This window comes from Pteropus medius, unplaced genomic scaffold, assembly GCF_902729225.1.
Source record: "Pteropus medius unplaced genomic scaffold, Ma_sr-lr_union100, whole genome shotgun sequence".
In the NCBI taxonomy this organism is placed as follows: Eukaryota; Metazoa; Chordata; class Mammalia; order Chiroptera; family Pteropodidae; genus Pteropus; species Pteropus medius.
In genome coordinates, this window is record NW_024352786.1 from 1,169,008 (window position 1) to 1,188,781 (window position 19,774).

Here is a 19,774-nt window from a genome sequence, read left to right on the forward strand (position 1 = left end):
AGATGGTTATAAATCGTTCACTACAACAATGTTTTCAGTGTAATGAGAAAATTCTGGTTTTTATCTTGTATATTTCTTCAAAGCAAATAGAAATTATAATACTTTTCATTCTCAATAGTATGTTATGACTGAAACATAATCCAAATCTTTGAAATTTATTTTTAGGGTTAGCTAAGAGACACCATGGAAATAGCATTAACACAAAAATTCAAGCCTCTTACCATCAAATCCATCTTCTTCTGACCCAAGTTCATCATCTGAGCAGATGTTGAGGACATTTACCAGCATCTCAGTCACTAAAGAGAAACAGGAAAGAAAGAGAGAGAAGTCCAGATTTTTTACTGTAACCTTAATTATGACTCTGGCATTGTTAGAGAGCAAGTTTAGCAATAACATTTCTTATCTAGTTTATTAATAGAATCTCCTGCAAAGTAGCATCTATAAAACCTAGATCATAAAAGATAACAGGTTTCGCAATTCTTTGTAGGCTTTATGTTTACACTATTAGCCTGTGCCTGTGAAAACTAATAGTAATGCTTATGAGCTATAGGTCAATAGACAATAAACAAATCAAATATGTGGATGTGAATATATATAAATCTATGAAGAGGAAATGGTTACTTTTGAATTTTTATATATATATTTGTACACTGATGCTGCTGGATCTAGACCAGATTATAAACTTCTGTTCAGCAGGGACAAAGTGAATGCTTGATCTCTTTTTTTTATTTTTTACATTCCCCAGTGAACTCAGAACAGTGATAGGCATGTGATTTTTTGTTTAATAAAATTCGTTGATTTTATTTTGTTGATAATATATCTGAAGTCATTTAGAGAATACTAATTTAAAAACTGAATGTTTTAATATAAATATTGTTACATTTTATTTTTTAAAAAGCTTTAAAAATAAAACATAAATTTAATAAAAACTTTGGTTGAGTAAATAGATTATAAAAGAGTTATATAAAAATGTACGTAGAAAATTACTATTGCATCACTTTTACACTAAGGTGCATGCTATTTTCATTTAACACTTTAAAAAATTAGGTTGAGTTCTACCATGAATGTGAAAAGAAGCTTGTCCACTATTTCTTCATGAGCTATGTTTTAAAAATCAATGTTCTTCTAAAATTGAAGATATAGTATAAAGAGTAAGACTCCAAAGGAGCCGACATTAATCCAGAGCTTCAGTTTAATTATCAAAAGTGAATTATGTATACAAATATATTAATTTTTTCAATAACAGATGTTCAAAATCTAAATAATTAATGGAAACAACCCAACTAAAGGTGTTCAGATGGTGCCCAGGAGTTGTCAGAGTTAGCACTGCTTCTGTTTCTAGAGAAGGGAGTGACATTAACACTGACATGATCAGTGAGAGAAAGTGGTGGCATGGAAGAGCACTGGGAATTTTTATCAGAGACTATTAAAATTTACTTTAGAATTATTTTGGTATATAAAGGAACGTCTTCTTTGCTGACAATTCATAGCTTCCTGGTCATCTTAGGGCATTTTAAAAAAATAAATACTGTAGAAAAATAAATATTATCTATAGTAATATTAATATATTACCATATTAATAGTTACATATGTTGATTATTGTAAATAAACATATATTTCAGAAATATGTGTAGCTTTTATCTAAAACCTGTTCATAGGACATCATTTTTCTGAAACATGTGCAAACTCACATCTTTATTGCAATGCTCATTCACCTTCTCAGGTGATGTGTGAGACCATGCATGAGGAATGATCCAGATCACAATAGGCCTCCTGAACTCAAGCTCAAGCTCAGTGGTTGCAGGCCTTTTCTCAAAATTTTTGTTGAGGTTTAGGTTAATATATATATTTTAAAAAAAATAAAAAGGAAGGAGGAAGGGAATGAGGTCAATTTTTCTGGAAAACTGGGGCAAGTTAATAGACAACTTTTTAAAGTAAATTTGTCTCACCCTGTAACACACTAATGGCCACTGAATTTTTAATAATCTATTTTTTTTGTTGTTGTTGTACAGGTAATCCTTCAAAATATTGTAGCCACTAATCACTATCATACAATGATTATTCTTAACATTAGAAATGTGAGGAAGGCATTGTTATCCTAACCTTTTAATTTGACAGGTAGCTTATATAATAAAATAGTATTTTTAAATTATAATACAAAAAGGTAAGGAAAAAAGATAATCATTATAGTTTTCAGCCAGTTAAAACTACATTTCTTTTATTTCTGAGTTGTATTATTCCAATGAGATAAGACTATTCTTCTAATAGTCCTCCTTTCTTTTGTTGCCCCTTCATTCATTTATTGTATTTGTTAATAGGATACTCACTGACACACTTTCAAATCACATCTGGTGGTGCAGCTTGTGAGTTTTGTTGCTAACGTTAGGCCACAGTGTTTCTCTTTCTGTGTGTTTCACACTAGAATAGCCCACATCTCTTTCCTCTACTATTTTATTAAGGACATCTCAGAATTCTACAACACACCTTTTTCCCCAACAAATGGCAGGGACCAAGTGAAAACATCCATGAAATTTGGAAGCCAGTATGGATGAGGAGAACAGTTGAATTGCCTGATGTTCATGACATTGTTCTCATACTTCAATACCGCAGCTGAAAAAACAAAAAGGATGTTAGATTCATAAGCACATACTTCTGTTTCTCCACGTGACTTTAGTTGATCAAGAAAATTCAACAATTTGACTTAAGTTCCAAACCACGGAGGCGAACCCTTAATCGGTCATGAATGTTTATGGTACTTATGGGCTTAAACTTCACTATTATGTAATTGCATAATATGTGAATACTAAATATGAAACGGCATTATAATTTGACAAGTCCTTATATAAAATAGTTAATCAACTGTCAGGAATTGAATCAAGCTAAGTTAGTTTGACATAATGTAATAATCTCAAATATTTAAACAGAATTTATTTCTATTTTTTAAGCACATTTTTTCCCCAGTAGAATCATAACAGTTGTACAAAACAGTTTAAATTAGATTGCATTCTTGACTTAAAGTAAAATGTTTGGATTGAATTCTACATAAAATAATATGTTGATATCTGACTCCACCTATGTTGATATCTTGACTTCTGAGAAGGATATATCATCTATGAATGAGGAAGATGACTCTGTCTGCTTCACTCTGCTTTGTGGTTGTCTATAGGTTAGATACACCCCTATCCAGACTTTTATGGTTGCAGAGATCCTAAGAGTCTCAGATCTAACCAGATTCAGAAATTCATTCTCTAGCAATCTTGACATAGGATTAGCAGGTCTCTGTAAGTACCTTTCAATGAAGGAAAAGCTACCTGTTTTAATGGGGTCATCTATTCTATAAATTCCATTCCCTTCTGTCTCTCATAAATTATAAATGTATGAAGTCTAGTCCTAGCTGTTATACTAACTTAACTTTCAATATGGTATTCATAATAAAAGACACTTTAGCTTTTGCCAAAATACATGATTGAGCAAAATGAAATAGGATACAAATTCACAAGTGAGGGTAAGTGTTGTCTCACAGAAAAAAACAGTTGTTTTGTGGCTGGTGAGATAAAGCATTTATTCATTTGACATTGCTCTACACAATTTATCTGAGTGCCTACTGATAAAGCAGATACTGTCTTCAGATTTTATTTTTGTTTAATAGCAGAAATACTAAATTTTAACAGTAGTTACGTTTACAAAACAACTATACACCAGGCACTATATTTGGTCCTTTACGAACATAATTACAAATCTTCACAATATCCCTCAAAAATAGTTCTTACCATTTGCATTAAGAAAATAAACAGAGAGGTCACTTGCCCAAGGTCACACGTGAGAAGCAGCAAACCTCAGTTTTGGCCAGAATCTAAAGTCCCTGATCTTTTTAGATTCCATGATATTGTCACCCAAACTGCATAAATCATTCAAGGCCTACCAAATTTTGGACACAGATTCTCCTTCCTCATTTATTCTTTTTAAACAAGAGCACTGGACTGGAAAGCCGAGAACCTAGATGCTAGATGGATTCTGTCATTAATTACTCACGAGACCCAAGGTCACTAAATGTCCCTAGGTTTCTATTACCTCACCTAACTACATAGAGTTTTCAAGATAATTTATGACTTCTTCCAGATCTGAATAATGTTAATGAACTTCTGGAACAAAGACCTCATCATTAATGCAATGATCAGTAAGTAGTCTCAGTAATTCTATAGGCATTAATAGAACTGTTTCATTTTTCTATAGATTAGAAAAACTTAATGTAAATGTGCCAATATGTATTTTTTCTTAAGCATCACATTAATAAGTTACTCATGAATTTTTATGTTTTGTATAATATATATCACAAAAATACATGCAAAAAATTAAACCAAAACCGTCCCCAATATCTACAGTCACGAAATTCACAGTTAGCATTTCATCTTCCACCTCCCACACCCTCCGCCCCTGCCACCTGCCTCTGTCACTGGGATTACAAAACTCAACTGAGCCCTAGCAGTGTGCTCTTCTCTGAAGTACTTGAAAGACGTTTATCTCCAGTGCAATATAAATAATACAAACGGTTGTACTTCAAGAATCGCTAGAGCCCACCACCTGAGACCTTGTCTGAGAGAGAAAAAAAGAACAAAGTCTCCCATCGGGGAACTCCTCTCTCCTCTCTTCCTCATGACCTAGTGTCATCTAACAATTGTATCAGAGGCCCAGAGAGGGATTATGACGTGTAGGGGCCTCATGTTAATAATCACAAATTAGAGCAGATCAGATAGCACAGAAACAAAGGCTCTTCTGTTGCACACACAGGTGTGAAGAACAGCCAGAAGAAAACTTGGTATGTAATGGAAAGAATTCTAATCCCTCATGAATCTGGAGGCCCGACTGCCAGTTCTTTCTCTGATGCCAAAAGTATGATCTTAAAGTTATGCCATTACTTGGTCCGATCATTTTATCATACCTGCAGAACCCTACACAAGCATGTCAGGCATGTTTATGTAAAAGATATAAAATCAGTAATCAAGTACTGCTCCTACTTGGGGATAGGGAAGGGGCTATTGTTTCTAATAACGCAACTATGCCCCCTGAGTGTAGTGAAACCCAAGGAATAGAATCTAGATCTTAATCCATTCCTCTGTCTACCAAACCATGCACTAAATTACTAGGCCATATCCCAAACTAAAAGGGTCTCGTCTACTTCAAAAGCTGAAATTTTGATGATACAAAAACTAACATTTCGTAGGAACTTGATAACATTTCTCAACATCTCCTTTACAATTGCCATCACCAAAAAAAAAAAAAAAAGCTTATGACGGCAACAGGTGACAAAATAAAAAAGATCAAAAGAGAGCTTCTAATTTAAGAGAAGCTGTCAAAATATTGCTCACAAGATGCATTGATCAGCTCACCAAGCCAAGTGGATTTCAAGGGGAATATAAAGCTCCTTTACTGAAAACCTTTATATTATAGTAACTGTAATGCTCCCAACATACCTCTGGCATTCTCAATACTTGGGCTGTTTTAAAATAGGGGAGTGGAGAGGTCAAAAGAATGGAAATGACGAATTTTACTCCCTTTCTCACCCTTCTGCTAACATTTTTTATATCCTTAACTCCAATTGACTATCCATTCCCACCATCAAGAAAGAAAATGGGGGCGCTCCAGACTCACTGTAATCTATCCAAAAATAGAAAAAAATGCATAATAGACCCGGGATGTTTTTTCTTTTCAATTCTTCGACCTGAAGATACCTTAGCAGAAAAACTAGCCTTAGTGTGTTGTTTTGGCAAAGTCCTACCATCACAGAAGGAGGCATTATAGATAAAATTTTTGAGTTAAGACCTGTTTAACGTCTTTTGGCCATAGTTTAGGATTAAGGTGGTATGCTGCATGAAAGGGTTTTTGATTCTGGGAGAGATGCAAAAAATTCTTTTAATTGTATTTTTTCATGAAAATTGTCTTTTGGGGTACAATTTTCATTTAAGATTTTATGAACATATATGTATATTTACATATGTCATAGTTTTTGTAGTACATATTATAGCTCTATGAATACAATCTCTAAGATTCCTTTCATTTCAAAATCCGACTTCTAATTTTTTGTTTTGTTTTTCACGCTCAATGTCCTGTACTTACCTGATGGATTCTGTTTTAAAAAGATTCCTTTTTTTTTATTATAATCAGCTGCCTATGTTAAGGAAAACTTACTAATTCATGAGGATTACTCTATTTGGTGACTAAGGACTACTAACTCACTTTTACTCTATAGTTCATAAGATCAGACACAAAGTAATTGTTCGAGTTATTTATAAAGATGAATTTCATGTCCTCAATTTCTAGGTAATTTTTAGGTAATTTTATCATACTGATATTCTTCAGTATGGGTTTCTTAAGAAATTTAATGTTTAGATTGCTTGATTCAGTACTTAACACAGGGATTTTTGCAGGCAGATTCTCAGTAACTTCCAACCTAAACTATTTTATTATTAATAGATATAAACAGTAGATATGTCTAATTTTTTTGAAGCTATGAGCTAATGATTTGCGTTTATCAAGACACACACACATATGTTACTATATATCGTCCTTTTATGCCCATATCAAACCCTTGCCCCACTCCTGTTATCTTGTGCATACGTCCTTCATGGCACCTATGACACTAAAACCTTCTTTACCTTTGTTATAACTCTTCTATATAAAATTTGGATGATATAATCTTAGTTGCATAAAGGGACAGTACCAGATATACATACAAAATAATGTGAGCTAATCTTGTGATTGTGCGTGTATATGTAAATGCGTGTTGTATAGGTGTTGTGTTTCTCTTATTATTATCGTCTTAGTAAATTCTGAACCAGGTCATTATTCAAATATAGAACTTTTAGTAAAGTAAGTAGGAAGAAGATGATGAAAGGGGTAAAGAAAGCATAGATCTCTTTTATTCTTTTCTAGTGCTTTGTACTGTGCTTGGGAAATGGTTAATATTCAGTAGTGTTGAGTGAAGAAACAATCTAAGAAAAGGAAATAGAGAAAGGACAGACAAAAAAAGAGAGGAAGAAAAAAAGGCAGGCAAGCAGAGAAAGGGAAAGCAAAGAAAAAATTTCAAAAATATAAAACATAAAACTTGTCAGGACACTAAAACTCTAACCGCATATAAACAAAAGTTGAATACAAGCATGAAGGAACTTAGGAAAAAGGTAATATGTCACTTCAGAGGCTAAACTCTATTTTAAAATTGTAAAAGAGTCTCTAAAATAGATAAGAGTTAAAATAATATTGGTTCTCTCACATAGTAACTGTGAACTTGGGCTAATATTTCTCTTTATTTGAGCTTTACCTTCCAAACTTATAAAATAGGAATAATAATACCTGTCCTGTCATTTTCAAAGTATGCAGGTCAAATAAAATAACACGTGATTAATATATGTAATAATATATGCAACTGAATAAAATATTTGACACCTGAAAAATGTAAAGTATTCCTCAGGGATGGGAGGGCTATATTTAATAGTTTGCCATTTTATAATTCCCACCTAATGTGACACATCTAAATACTAGGATCCAAAGGATTTGGGCCAAAAACTGATCTTTGGAATTAGCTCAAGTCCAGTCAAACATTGTGAATCACTGCTAACATTACAATTTCACATTGAAAATTTAAATTTCTTATATTAAGTAATTTTCACCAAGCTGACAATAAAGAATCAATTACGAGTTCCTTACCAGTTTTAGCTGGTATATCCGTTTAAGTTATAATCTATATTATAATGCTAAAGTAAGGCTTAAGTAACTTTATACTAAATAAGAGAGAGAGAGAGAGAGACAGAGAGAGAGAGAGAGACAGAGACAGAGAGATAGAGAGAGACAGAGAGGAGAGAGAGACACACAGAGAGACAGAGAGAGAGAGACACAGAGAGACAGAGAGAGAGAGAGACAGAGATATTTAGCTGGAGCTTTAAGCTACTGGAGGAGATGATATGAACATAGTAAATGCTGTGCCCATGCCTTGCTCTCATGTAATACAGTTGATGACTACCAGCTGCAAATGAATAACAACGGTAACTATACCCTGGTGGGAGGTACTTAAAAAAAACTGGTGGTATCTGTATGCAATCACAGAACGCCCCCTTATCTTTGAGCTTGTACTTGTTTTCGAGCCTTGAGCTGTAGGTTGCAATGGTTCCAGGTTGCTATCTTCAAGATAGCTCTGGAAATGAGTTAATGTTAAACCCAATACACTCGATATCTACATTATTTTCTAGGGAAATAATGTCACTGCTAACTTTTTGACTTTGTCAGGGTAAAGTCAGAGAGTCTCTTGCAGTTATAGAAAATCTAGTAAGGAATAGCAAGAATAACCTGTAGATTCATGTCTTTAAATAAATAAATAGATAGATAGAGAGATAGATAGAGAGATAGATAGATATATACACACACACACACATCCCTGTTTTTCCCCTTGTTAATGTTTTACAGAGAATTACATTTCTAGAGAAGTGGTTTAAACCCAGTGTAAAAATTTCCTAACCACCCATCAGAAAATAAAATGCCACACCCCCAGATGCATCCCTGAATCGATTCTGTTAAACTGGCAAAAGAAGAGCATTGACAATGGATCTGTATGGAGGACCCAGCAGTGCTCGAGATCTTGTCTCCAACCTCATTTGAGATCTTGTCTCCAACCTCATTTGAGATCTTGTCTCCAACCTCATTTGAGATCTTGTCTCCAACCTCATTTAAGGTCTTGCATAACTTTGAGAATTGAAATCCTGTAATTCTATGGGCAAAGCTTTGTGAAAAGCAAAGATTACCTCACCCACTGTGTTCTTCCTTTGTTTATGTTCCACAATTACTTAATTGCTGAAATTTATAATTATGTAGTGGTGGTGATTAAGAAGTTGAGAAGATCATTTGTTAAAGCAAAGATACATAGCTTATGTGTAGATTAATTTAAATAAAATATATAGTGAGAGTAATTATTAAATATTAAAACTTCATCGATTTTCTATTTTCTTCTCTGTCTCATTAAATAAATGTTTAAATGTAAGCCAGCTGATGACTAGACTAAAACTAATCTATTTAGAAAGTGGCCTCCAGCAATGACACTTTCACAGTGGAACTGAATTAACAACAGCCATAAGTATAAGCGTTTTAAGGGATAGTTTTGAGAGGTTGAAATTATTTATTTTAGAAAAAATAATACTCTATCCTTTTAATAATGTATATATTTGGATGTACAAGACTCATGTAATTTTAAAGTGATGACAAATGGCTCTTCATTTCAAAAGCTTTTCTTCCCTTATTGAAGAATAGTCACCTAAATATAATGAAGCCATGAACTGAATAGGGGATTAGTGTAAACATCAGCCTAAAAGCTTCCACGTAACAAAGGTGATGCAGAGGGCCCAGATGAAGGTTAACCTGTGGACTGTGGCGTCTGCTGTTTCAGTCTCAGTGCTATTCCCTGACTAGCTCGAGTGAACCCTTGGGAAAGTATGTAACCCCTCTGTGTCCCCGCTGTCCTCAATAAAATCAAGATTATAATGCAATCCATAGAACTGTTGAAAGATTACATTCATTTATCCATGGAAACGCAGAGCAGTGTCTGGCAATTGGAAGTGCTCAATAAAGGTAGTTATTATTACTGTTATTATTATACCTTATTTTTAGGAATAAAACAAATAGCATTTGTATAACATGCTATCTCACATTTTCTAAACATATTATTACCAATCTAAGACTTTAAATAAAATATATCAAACCACATCACTTGAGATAACAATAATAATAATAATGGCATAGGAATTTAAAATCACAGATTAATGCCACATATGAAAGAGTCCTGTACATAAAAGGCAGTGAAAGAAGACACTGCTGACACTTCTCTGCAGTTAATTTTATCCATTCATCTCAGAGAGGTGATTTCTCTGAAAACCAATCGAAATTTCCAAATCTCAAATTCTCTTCAGCCTTACATGTCTACATAAACTCCTTTTCTACCACCTCATACTGATATTAAAGGAGTAAATACTGAATTTTGTTCATGATTTCTGCTTTGCTCCTTTGTAAGTTCTTACATTCTGTACCATTTCTTGGTAGACTGTCCCAGGCTTAATAATAATTATGAAGAAATCATCATCTTAATGTGTATAATTCTATCAATAATCATCAGGCTAAAGAATAAGAATATTCATTAAATAAAAGAATGAAGTTTTTTTTTTTTTTTTGGTGGGGTGACATTTAATTGTTTTGCACTAGTAATAAAAAAAACTACTTGGCCTACAATATATCAGCAAATATCTAATAAAATGCTACAGTGATATATATTTACATTTTTTATATTGAAATAAGTGATCGGGGCAAATGGTCACTCAAGACCAATTAAGAGGATCTTTAGATTTGAGATGATGGCAAGAAAAAAGGGTTGAGAAAATCATTGCCATTGAACAAAGTATCTGGATTATATTTATCCAACTTATAAAGCAGCTAGTGATTGTATTTATGTCTATGACTGTAAAGACTCCAGACATATTTTAAAAATGTTTATGTCAATGCCAAAGTTTCTGCCCATGCTGAAGACAGGCCTAAGACTCTAGAGAAATGACCTTTTTCTGTAAATAATGGGCACCTTTGGAGGGTGGTAAGCTTTTTCACATGCTGTAGAGAAAGAGGCAGAGAATGCTATTCGGGATTGCCTGGGCACTGATTCTATGCCCTTCCCGAGAACCCCCATCTCACGCTCCTACCCAGGATGATGGTCTGATTTGTGTGATTCTGTATTTGGCTTCTGAACCAGGTGGGTACCAGATGTCTCTAAGTTTGTGAAGGTTACTCCTGAACGCGGGAACGAGCTCCTAGTGTGAAGAACTGCGGTGCAGTACGAAATGAGATTCTCAGGCTTGGCAACACCACACTGTGTTGATGGTGTCCCTGAGCACTGAGTGCTCCAGCTAGAAGTCAGAGGTCCGAGTAGAGCTGTCTTCAGATATGCTGCATTTGCTCCTCTATGTTCACATCATGACCACCAATAAGATTTTTGTCTTAGTTCACTATTTAGCAACTCAGTCCTCCTTTACAGTGGTATCTTCCTGTCAAGCCACAAATTTCCTTTCTGTTTATAAATGGTATCATCTTGAAGCCTCTGATTACTTTTTGATTGAAAAATATTTAAGGATGTTGAAAATGTCAACTTTTGGTAAGACTAAAATGCATTTTATAAGTAATTCCATTATGTTGCCTAGTTTAAAAGTCTAAAACATTAAAATATATTTTTTGCTATCACAAAAGGGTAGATATTTGCACCTCAGAATTTTAGCAAATGATGCTTTTCTTGTCCATTCTTAAAACCTGATTTTCCACCTTTCTCTTCCTTAACCTGTTTTAATACTGAATTGATTTTTTTCCAGGTTGTCATTTTAATCTCGTCTTGATTGCTATATTAGTTTGGTTTCCATTTTGATTTTCCCCTGAAATCCAAAATGTATTTCATTTAATAAATTTTTCTTAATAACTTAATTTTACTCTGAGTAACTTTTCCTAAAACTGAGTTATATACCCCTGGCACGTATATTTCTCTACACCTATTATCATTTAACCATCCACCCATCCACTCACCTACACATATGACAATTCCTCTGAACTACAGAAAACTGGCACCACATGGGAACCTACTGTAATTTACTTTAGATTTTTCTGAAGCACAGTTATATCATAGAAAGATAAAGAATTTCACTGTTTACATTAAGGTTTAAAACGCATTTTTTTTTCATTTGTTCATGATTGTTTTTGGCCAAACTGAATTGTTTAAAGTACAGTTCATATCTGCCATTGTATTCTGTATCCTGAGATGTTACTCTAAAATTATAGGATTGACTCTTAAATGTTATGTCCTCAGTTAAGCTTTTTCTGTCCTTACGAATTAACTCCCACTCTTATTTCATATCACTCTTTTCTTTGTAGTATTTTCCAAATATATTTAAATAATTATAGGTGGAATTATTTATTTGATGTCTACCCTATTACCAAATTATAAACTGCACTAGGGCAAGGACCATGTCTGTCTTATTTCGTATCCTCAGCACCTATATCATGGTGATTGGTATTTAGTAGTTCTCAATAAAGTGTGTTGTATTGGTGAGTGGATGAGGTTGAAGTCATTTTTATGGGTGGGAGGAAGGAGGTAGAAGGAGAAAAGGAAGAAAAGGAAGAAGAGGAAGAAGAAGAACAACAACAATAAACAACAAGAAAAAAGAAGAAGAAGGAGAAGAAATGTTTCATCACCGCATTTCCTTGTGTTTGGTGTACTTGGGTAATAGTAAAATTGCTTTTCCCTTAGGGTTACAGAGTCACAGGAGAAAAACAATTCAAATGTGCAAAGTGCTCTGCAAATGTTTAACTCTGACTGGAAAGGGTATGTGAACTGGTTACGGCAGTAATTTAAAGTGAGACAAACTTTGTGGGTCAATGCTGACAGGGTACTATTGGCCACTATTGATTCCCAGAAAGAAAATGCTTCAATGAATCCCCGTATCAACTGCCAGCCATGTATAAGGCATGCTATTTGGCTTTACAATGTGTATCAAGAAGTCCCTGCTTCAAACTTATCATTATCTGATTAAGAAGTTATAGGAATGGTAACTCTAGGAAAAGCTAACTAGAAAAAAAAAGTAAATGATAAGTACAAGAGCAAATGATGGGCACTGGAGTCATTCAGAGAAGGACTAACAACCGAAGTCTTCATGGCAAAGCAAACTGGAGTAGGTCTAGTCCATTTAGAGGTGCAGAGAAGAGACAAATTTTCTAGATGGAAAAAAGTGTGTGGGTAAAGACGTGGAGAAAGGGGAAGCCAAAAGCTGTTCGGGGCAGTGAGCAGAACAATTTGGCTAAAGTAAAAGGTTTATCTAAAGAGAAGTGGAGGGATAGGTCATAAAGGTGTTTTGACCCATGAAGTGAAATTATTACCAAGAAGTTGAGGAGGAATGGTATTCTGCCATGAGCTTCTGCCACTGACATAGCAGCAACATAAAATATTCAATGACAATAATATCTTAATACTGCACAGCATTTTTTTTTCCAAAGCAATTTCATCTATTATTCACACAAAAAATGTTTTTCTCCTTTTACAGAGATGTCGCCACATGCCAATAAATTTAGGTGAGTTAGTTTTTTAATGGCAGCGCTGTGATTCACATGTACAGCTTTTGGTATCTTACAGAAGTGAGCAAGAGCTGTCAGAGTGAGGTAACAGGAGCGAGGAGTGAGTGAGAAGACAGCTGTGTTAATGCAGGCTGGAGAGGGTAAGGACTGAAGGAATTAACGTGGGCTACACCAAGTGATGGGACACTTACAGTCATAACTTTCTGGAAGCTGCTTTTAATTGCAAACAAGTATGAACTACAAATCAGAACACTTGGACATCTGAACGCGATGTCCTGAAATCAGTACAACCAGTACTGATTTTAAGATGGCAGAATACATTTATTTTTCTCATTCTTTTATTTTGCTAGAGAGCTATTACTGCTGCCTTAATTCACAGATGCTTTAAAAATCAAATCATACTGGAACTACTAGCTTATATAATTCCAGAGGCCTTTATGGTCGTCTAGAATCAAATGGTTCACTCAGAGACTCTTTACTGCTATCCTTCCATTGACTGTTTTAAAGGTGCTTGCAACCCAGTTTTATTGCTCTGCATTTTAAAATTCTCATTAACATTTATTTTATTCAAATACAGTAATCCTCTTGAGCAGTGAATAGCTGACTCCTACTCCCACATACTGTATACAGTGTTAGCATAACAGATTTAAAGTGCTTCAGAAACTTTACACAAAAGCCTTTTGAAATTATGCTCAAAATGAAGAATATATCTTCCTTCTTCCTATCAGTTTATCTTTTTCCCTCTGGAGAACTTTTTCTTTTATGAAAAGGTTCCCAAAATGAAATGTTTCTATCCCCTTCCTGAGAGATTGTGATCTACCCCAAAGGCCAGAGAACACAGTGAAAGAACTATAGAACCTCGAAGATAGCAATGCATTGATACCTGTTTTTTTTTTTTTTTTTTTGTCAGCTTGTTAAATCAGAACCTTAGACAAAGAAGCAATGCATGCCTTATGTGGGAAGTAGCTATTGGTCTCAAGCAAAACTGCATTAATTCACAGATGCTTTAAAAATCAAATCATACTGGAACTACTAGCTTACATAATTCCAGAGGCCTTTATGGTCGTCTAGGTCGCCCAGCATGATGATAAATGGAAAAGTTCTAAGTCTATTTTTATGAAGTAAAATCCCAATTTTCTTTCTTTCTTTCTTATTTTAATTGTTAAAAAACTTGTAAGTATAGTACATACTACTTGGTAATTGGTCTCTGTCAATAAAATTACTTATTTGGGCACTTCTCTTCACTAGGTTTTCTTGAAAAAAATTTTAATGCCATAAAACAATGAAAACCGTAGTATTCATATTTCATATACTTTTGGTAAACAGAATACTTTTGCCAAATAATGGGATCATGGTGGGGCATGCAAGGTGACCTCCAGGTTTTGCATTCCTTGGGGGAACCATAGGAGAACTCTCTGGGACAAGGTAAGAAACCCTTATCCAATCAAAGGGAATTAACTCTTACTGACTTTATACAAAGTCTTCAGGATGGAGATTTTGACTAGAGAAAGAAGTGCTTGCTGCTCAAAAATAAAAAAAAGTATCAAAAACACTGGTCTTGACTTAATTATTTCCTCTTTCTAAACATATACTAACAATTCTTTAATGTCCAGATCATATTTTACTTTAAATAAGGCTTTCTCTGACCATTTTATTAAATTATCCCTTGATGTGTGTACTTAGTGTTTGACTCTCTTAGTTTATATTTAATCACATTGTGTCTTACCTGTATTTTTTAAATCACTCAAATGTCTTACTTTGTCAACAGGCTTATAAGCACTTGGCTTTCTGAGAACATCTTTTTTTTTTTTACTTTGTATGCTTCTTGCCACAGAGTACTAAAGGCAGCATCTCTTTTTTTAGGAAGTAATCAACTAGAAAAGGGGAACGACTGTCCCCTGCCCCCCTGCACCCATTGTTGTGACATAAACTGCACTGTGCCTACTGATAACCATGCTCCATGGCCACAGAGGAAGGCTCACCACAGTCAACATGGTAATCTAAGAGAACGCATGGCTACAGCAAACTCCATCCAGCAGGTGTTGCTCTAGGGTTATGGGGGAGGAGGTTGAGAATCATGCTCTCTGTAAAATAGAGCAGATGTATCTGGGGAGAGGCAAGAATCAGAAGGAGATGTGTGGCAGCACTGCAATTGTACACGGTTTGCCTAGTGGAGCAGGATCCCTAACAGATCCAGAAGGATGGGGGGTCAGGGTGCAGCTCTAAGCAGGAGGAGGGAGGAAGTGCTACCTAAGCAGGAAATCAGGACACGGACCAAAGGGAGGTTTACTTTTCACAGGGAACCTGGAATACAAGACTGAAACAAAGGCAACAACCTCTTCATAAGGGCAGGGGACACAGAACAGGCGCTTGAGAATCAGGGTGGCCAAGTCCCACTTCAGACCTCAGGACACCAGCCTATGAAAGGAAGCACCTATCACAACTCTCTTAGGCATGGAAATGGCTCTTAATTGCAGGAGTTCAGATTGGTTCTAAAACAAGGCTGCCCTTTCCTGCCTCTCCTGGGCTATATCTCACCTCACATACACTATTCGATTGCTTTTTCTCTGTCTCTATTTCTCTTAATCTCAGACATGCTGCCTATGTACTACTATCCAGACCAATGCAACGAGGGTTAATGGCTTTTTCATATTTTATCACCCATTCTGCCACACTTATAACACTTCTCGTTTGCGAATAGATTACCTTGACGAAAGAAGATAATGTGTCCCTTACTCCTCTTCTCTTCCCTATAGTCAGTAAATAATGCCCTCTTGTTTCCTGGTCTCTCTGAGGCACACAGGTGTGGAGTTTCAGGAAGGAAGTGCAGAATGCCAAACCAGATGAGGGTTTGATCCCAGTTCATCACTATCTGAGTGACCTTGGGCAAGGCAATTAAGCAGAGACTGATTTTGCATATTAAAAGGGGTTGGGGTGGTGATGTTTACTTTGAAATTTAACACAATTTTTTTAAAAAATTAAATGACTATGTACTGTCTTAGCATAGGATCTCATTCATGGTAGGTTCTCAATAGATGCAATTTGAATTGGAGTTTTAAGCTACAGCTTATTTATGTTTTTGTTTTTGTTTTTATTCTTTACATGCATGATTACACTATTCTTATTTAAATCCACATCCTTCTTAAAAAGCACAATTTTGGATTACTGCTAATTATTTCTTTTAAAGCCTGTAATCTACCAGAGCAGTAGCTGTCAACCTTGCTATACATTAGAAGCTCCTGGAGAACAGTTAAAAAAATAATAGCACCCAGGCTCCACCTTTAACTCAGGAGATACAAAATTTACATCAAACAATAAATGAAGAAAGGGAGAAATAATGGTTAAAAATGCTTAATTAAAACCAAACCAAAATCAAACAGCTTGAGAATTATTACACATATTATACAAGACTGCAGGAGGGCTTTAAAACAACTTACCTTTGTTATTGTATACATCTAAGTAATTTGGTGCTGAAAAAATTGTAATTAGAGAAGGGAAGCCTGTTGTTTGGCTTTTCCTGTACATGCGATACCTAAAAACAATAAGTACAAGTTAAAACCAGGCTAGCAAGGGAAAAAGATACCAAATTATCAATTTGGAAATAAAAAATTAAAGTTGTTTTATTATTCAAAGAGAATTCAATTGCCTAGCAGTAAAAATTTTCTCTCCAAAGTCTGTTATATACAGACATCAGTTCATTTAAGAGGTGACAATGAAAACAAATAATGATATGTACAATTTCCAAATAAGATTTTCTAAGTTTAGCAGACCTAGGGGAGGGTGGAATTCAGTGAAAAATCAATTCATTTCCATGTGTTCAACAGAGAAGACAGAGGCTCCTTTTTGTACATAGATACCCTGTACCTACCGTGTTTTTCAGAAGTTTGCTGATATTTTTGACATAAAAAGACTAAATAAGCAGAACAATATATAAATCTTTCCCATTAATAACCAGGCTGATTATTCTATTTATTTACAATATTCTGTTAGTTATAAATACCCATTTTGCCAGACTAAGTGATTTGCTTTTCAAAGAAAGTTTGGTTAAATTTATGGGTTTTATGAATTGAAATTGTTTCTACTTTAGAATTTTCTTTATTAGCAATCTCTTGTGTTGTCTGTAGGCCAAAGATTATTGTCTCAGCAGGGTGATATTTAATCAGCAATGAAACACAATATCTGTAAGATTTCTGGAAATAAACCAACAATCCAGTTACTTTTTGTCTACTAGGACAAAATGGAAATCTAGTCCTCAAATAAAAAATACAAGAAACTTTGGCTCTTTTCCACCAAGGTGAAAACATATCTTATGATTTCTAGGTAACAGATTTCAGGAATATTAGTTTAGAAACATTCTTATAAAGCATGAAACAAAATTTTATCATTCCTTGGGTACTCTGTGTCAGTTATTTCTGGCATGTCTAATTTAGCTGGGTTCTAAAGGTGCATCAAATAGTACCTTTAGATAAACAGCCACCTTAAAATTTATAATATTATAAATATTTTGATACTACTTTCCCCCCAAAAATAACCCCTTAAAAATCTTTTAAAATGCAAAAGATTTATTATTTATTTTGCTTATGGGACTGAGTTTTGTTGGGGGTTGGGGGGGGAATCAGAATGTGAAAGATAGTAACACTTTCAATCCTAGTCCCTTGAATTTATAAACCATGGCTGGCTATGCTTGTGTGACAATAAATAAAAACAAAGAAACTAGATGACATAATTTCAGTTTTCCTTAATGAATCAATCAAGTCATTTTAAACAAACAAACTTGTGAATTTTAATTGATGCACTTCACATATTTTCAAATAAACAGATGATTTCTGATCCATAGTGTGATTAAGATAAATCTGCCTAAAATGTTCAGTTGGGACAGTCAGCCAAATAAGCATGGTGACACCACTGCCCTTTAAAAATAAAAGAAATAATCATTTGAGGACCTGACTGGTTGAGTGTATCAACAGATTACTTCAAACATCAGTGGATCCGTTCAAACATAATATTGGATCAGTTTACACCTGTCGATTGATTGCTTGAAGAAAGCTAATTTGAAAGGAACTTAGGATGGGCCTTGACTCAAGATCATCATCACATGGGCTGACTTCAGAATGTAGGCATCTATATTGCCAATTTCAGCACTCGGGGTATAAAAAACTGTTCCTCTTTTTTAGGAAACTCAGAATATAAAGGAATGAGTTTAAGATTTGAAGGCAAACAATGCTTTCAGTGGAGCCTACGGAGAAGGGCATTGAACTTTCAATTCTAAAATTATTCCTATTTCTAATACACCACCAAAGTGAATATCTGACATTTCTTAGTTTTCTAAACCCTTAAAATTTGTCTGTTTTTACAATTTAGCAGATATTACAAAATCATGTTAATACCTTTATTAGTTAGAAGATAGCATTTTCCCCATTATTTAAATGTCTCTGTTTTTGTCCTTTAAAACTCTATAGGGATCAGGAATGATATTCTTTAAACAAGAATACAACATAAAATATCTATTAAATGTTTATGTGTAATTCTCTTTCATACTGCTAACTAAGACTGAAAAGTAGCTGGTAATTTATACACTTCTGGGAGAGTAGTAAGAGCAGGAATTGAAATAAGAGGAAGTGCTCTTACAGTGTTTCCAAAAACCAGGTGAAAATTTACCTGTTCAAGCTAAAAATGAAAAAAATTTTAAATGGGACTTTATAATACATGTGCAGCCATTCATTCTCCAGGACCTTGCCATATCTGTGTCATCAGAAGACAATTTTACAATCGAATTCCTTGAGGGAGAGAACCTGGCAAAAGGGAACCTCCGTGACCCGAGCAGAGTAAGGGAATTATGACACAGGGGCAATGCATGGTTTTTGTAAAATCACAAAACTGCTCACCCTGCATCTTGGGCTTCATGGGCTCGGAGTATAGATAACAAGTTATTGTGCTGTAAGAATTCACAAACAGCTGGGTAACTGCCAGAGACAAAAAGAAAAGAGAAGCACCTATTATGAAATCATCAAAGATAGCACATTTACCAGTAACATCCACCTATGTGATTTAATACAGCATAATCAAACATACATCATTCATGAAACAAGCCTTTTGGCTCTCCAAGGACAGTTTTTCCCCTGTGGCAGAAAAAGCACCTACGGCTGTACTTTTTACATAACCAGAAAGGGCTGGAGGTGTACCAACTGGAAAAAGAACACAGGCCATTATGTAACAACACTAGAAAAGTGTCCACTTGTAGAGAAAATAAATATTATCAAGTCTACATTTAAGTAGAAAGTGAACAGAAGCATAAATATAACATGAGGATAGAATTTAAAACGTAGACCTCAGTTTTTCAAATACAGCAAGCACTATTTGTATTTGGGTGGGTGTGGGAGCCTGAGGGCTCGACAGAGAGGACTGAGTCAGAGAGTGAGTGAGATGATGTCTTCTGGGAAATCAAGTTATCAACTTACTTATGGGTACATTAACTGTTTGTACCATTTAAAACCTAAAGAGAATTATGGAATCCACAAGGTTTTAAAATGTGTACCTCAAATATGATCAACAGAACTTTATCTTAACATGTTTTTATCTTGACAATAAAAATATCAAAATTCAATCAAGATGATACTGTCTGTTAAGAAAGTCTCGAAAC

General features: G+C 34.6%; 1 protein-coding gene across 3 annotated transcripts in view; it reads right to left on the reverse strand.

Annotated features, from left to right (window-relative positions):
* Window positions 1-19,774, reverse strand: part of PPP3CA (protein phosphatase 3 catalytic subunit alpha) — a 279,943-nt gene that overhangs the window by 29,045 nt on the left and 231,124 nt on the right. For all 3 annotated transcript variants that reach the window (XM_039848669.1, XM_039848668.1, XM_039848670.1), the window contains exons 7-10: window positions 19,020-19,097; window positions 16,572-16,666; window positions 2,485-2,610; window positions 222-296 (exon numbers count right to left, since the gene is read on the reverse strand). In XM_039848669.1, the coding sequence (XP_039704603.1) occupies window positions 222-296; window positions 2,485-2,610; window positions 16,572-16,666; window positions 19,020-19,097 (374 nt within the window). The remainder of the gene's footprint in view (window positions 1-221; window positions 297-2,484; window positions 2,611-16,571; window positions 16,667-19,019; window positions 19,098-19,774) is intronic.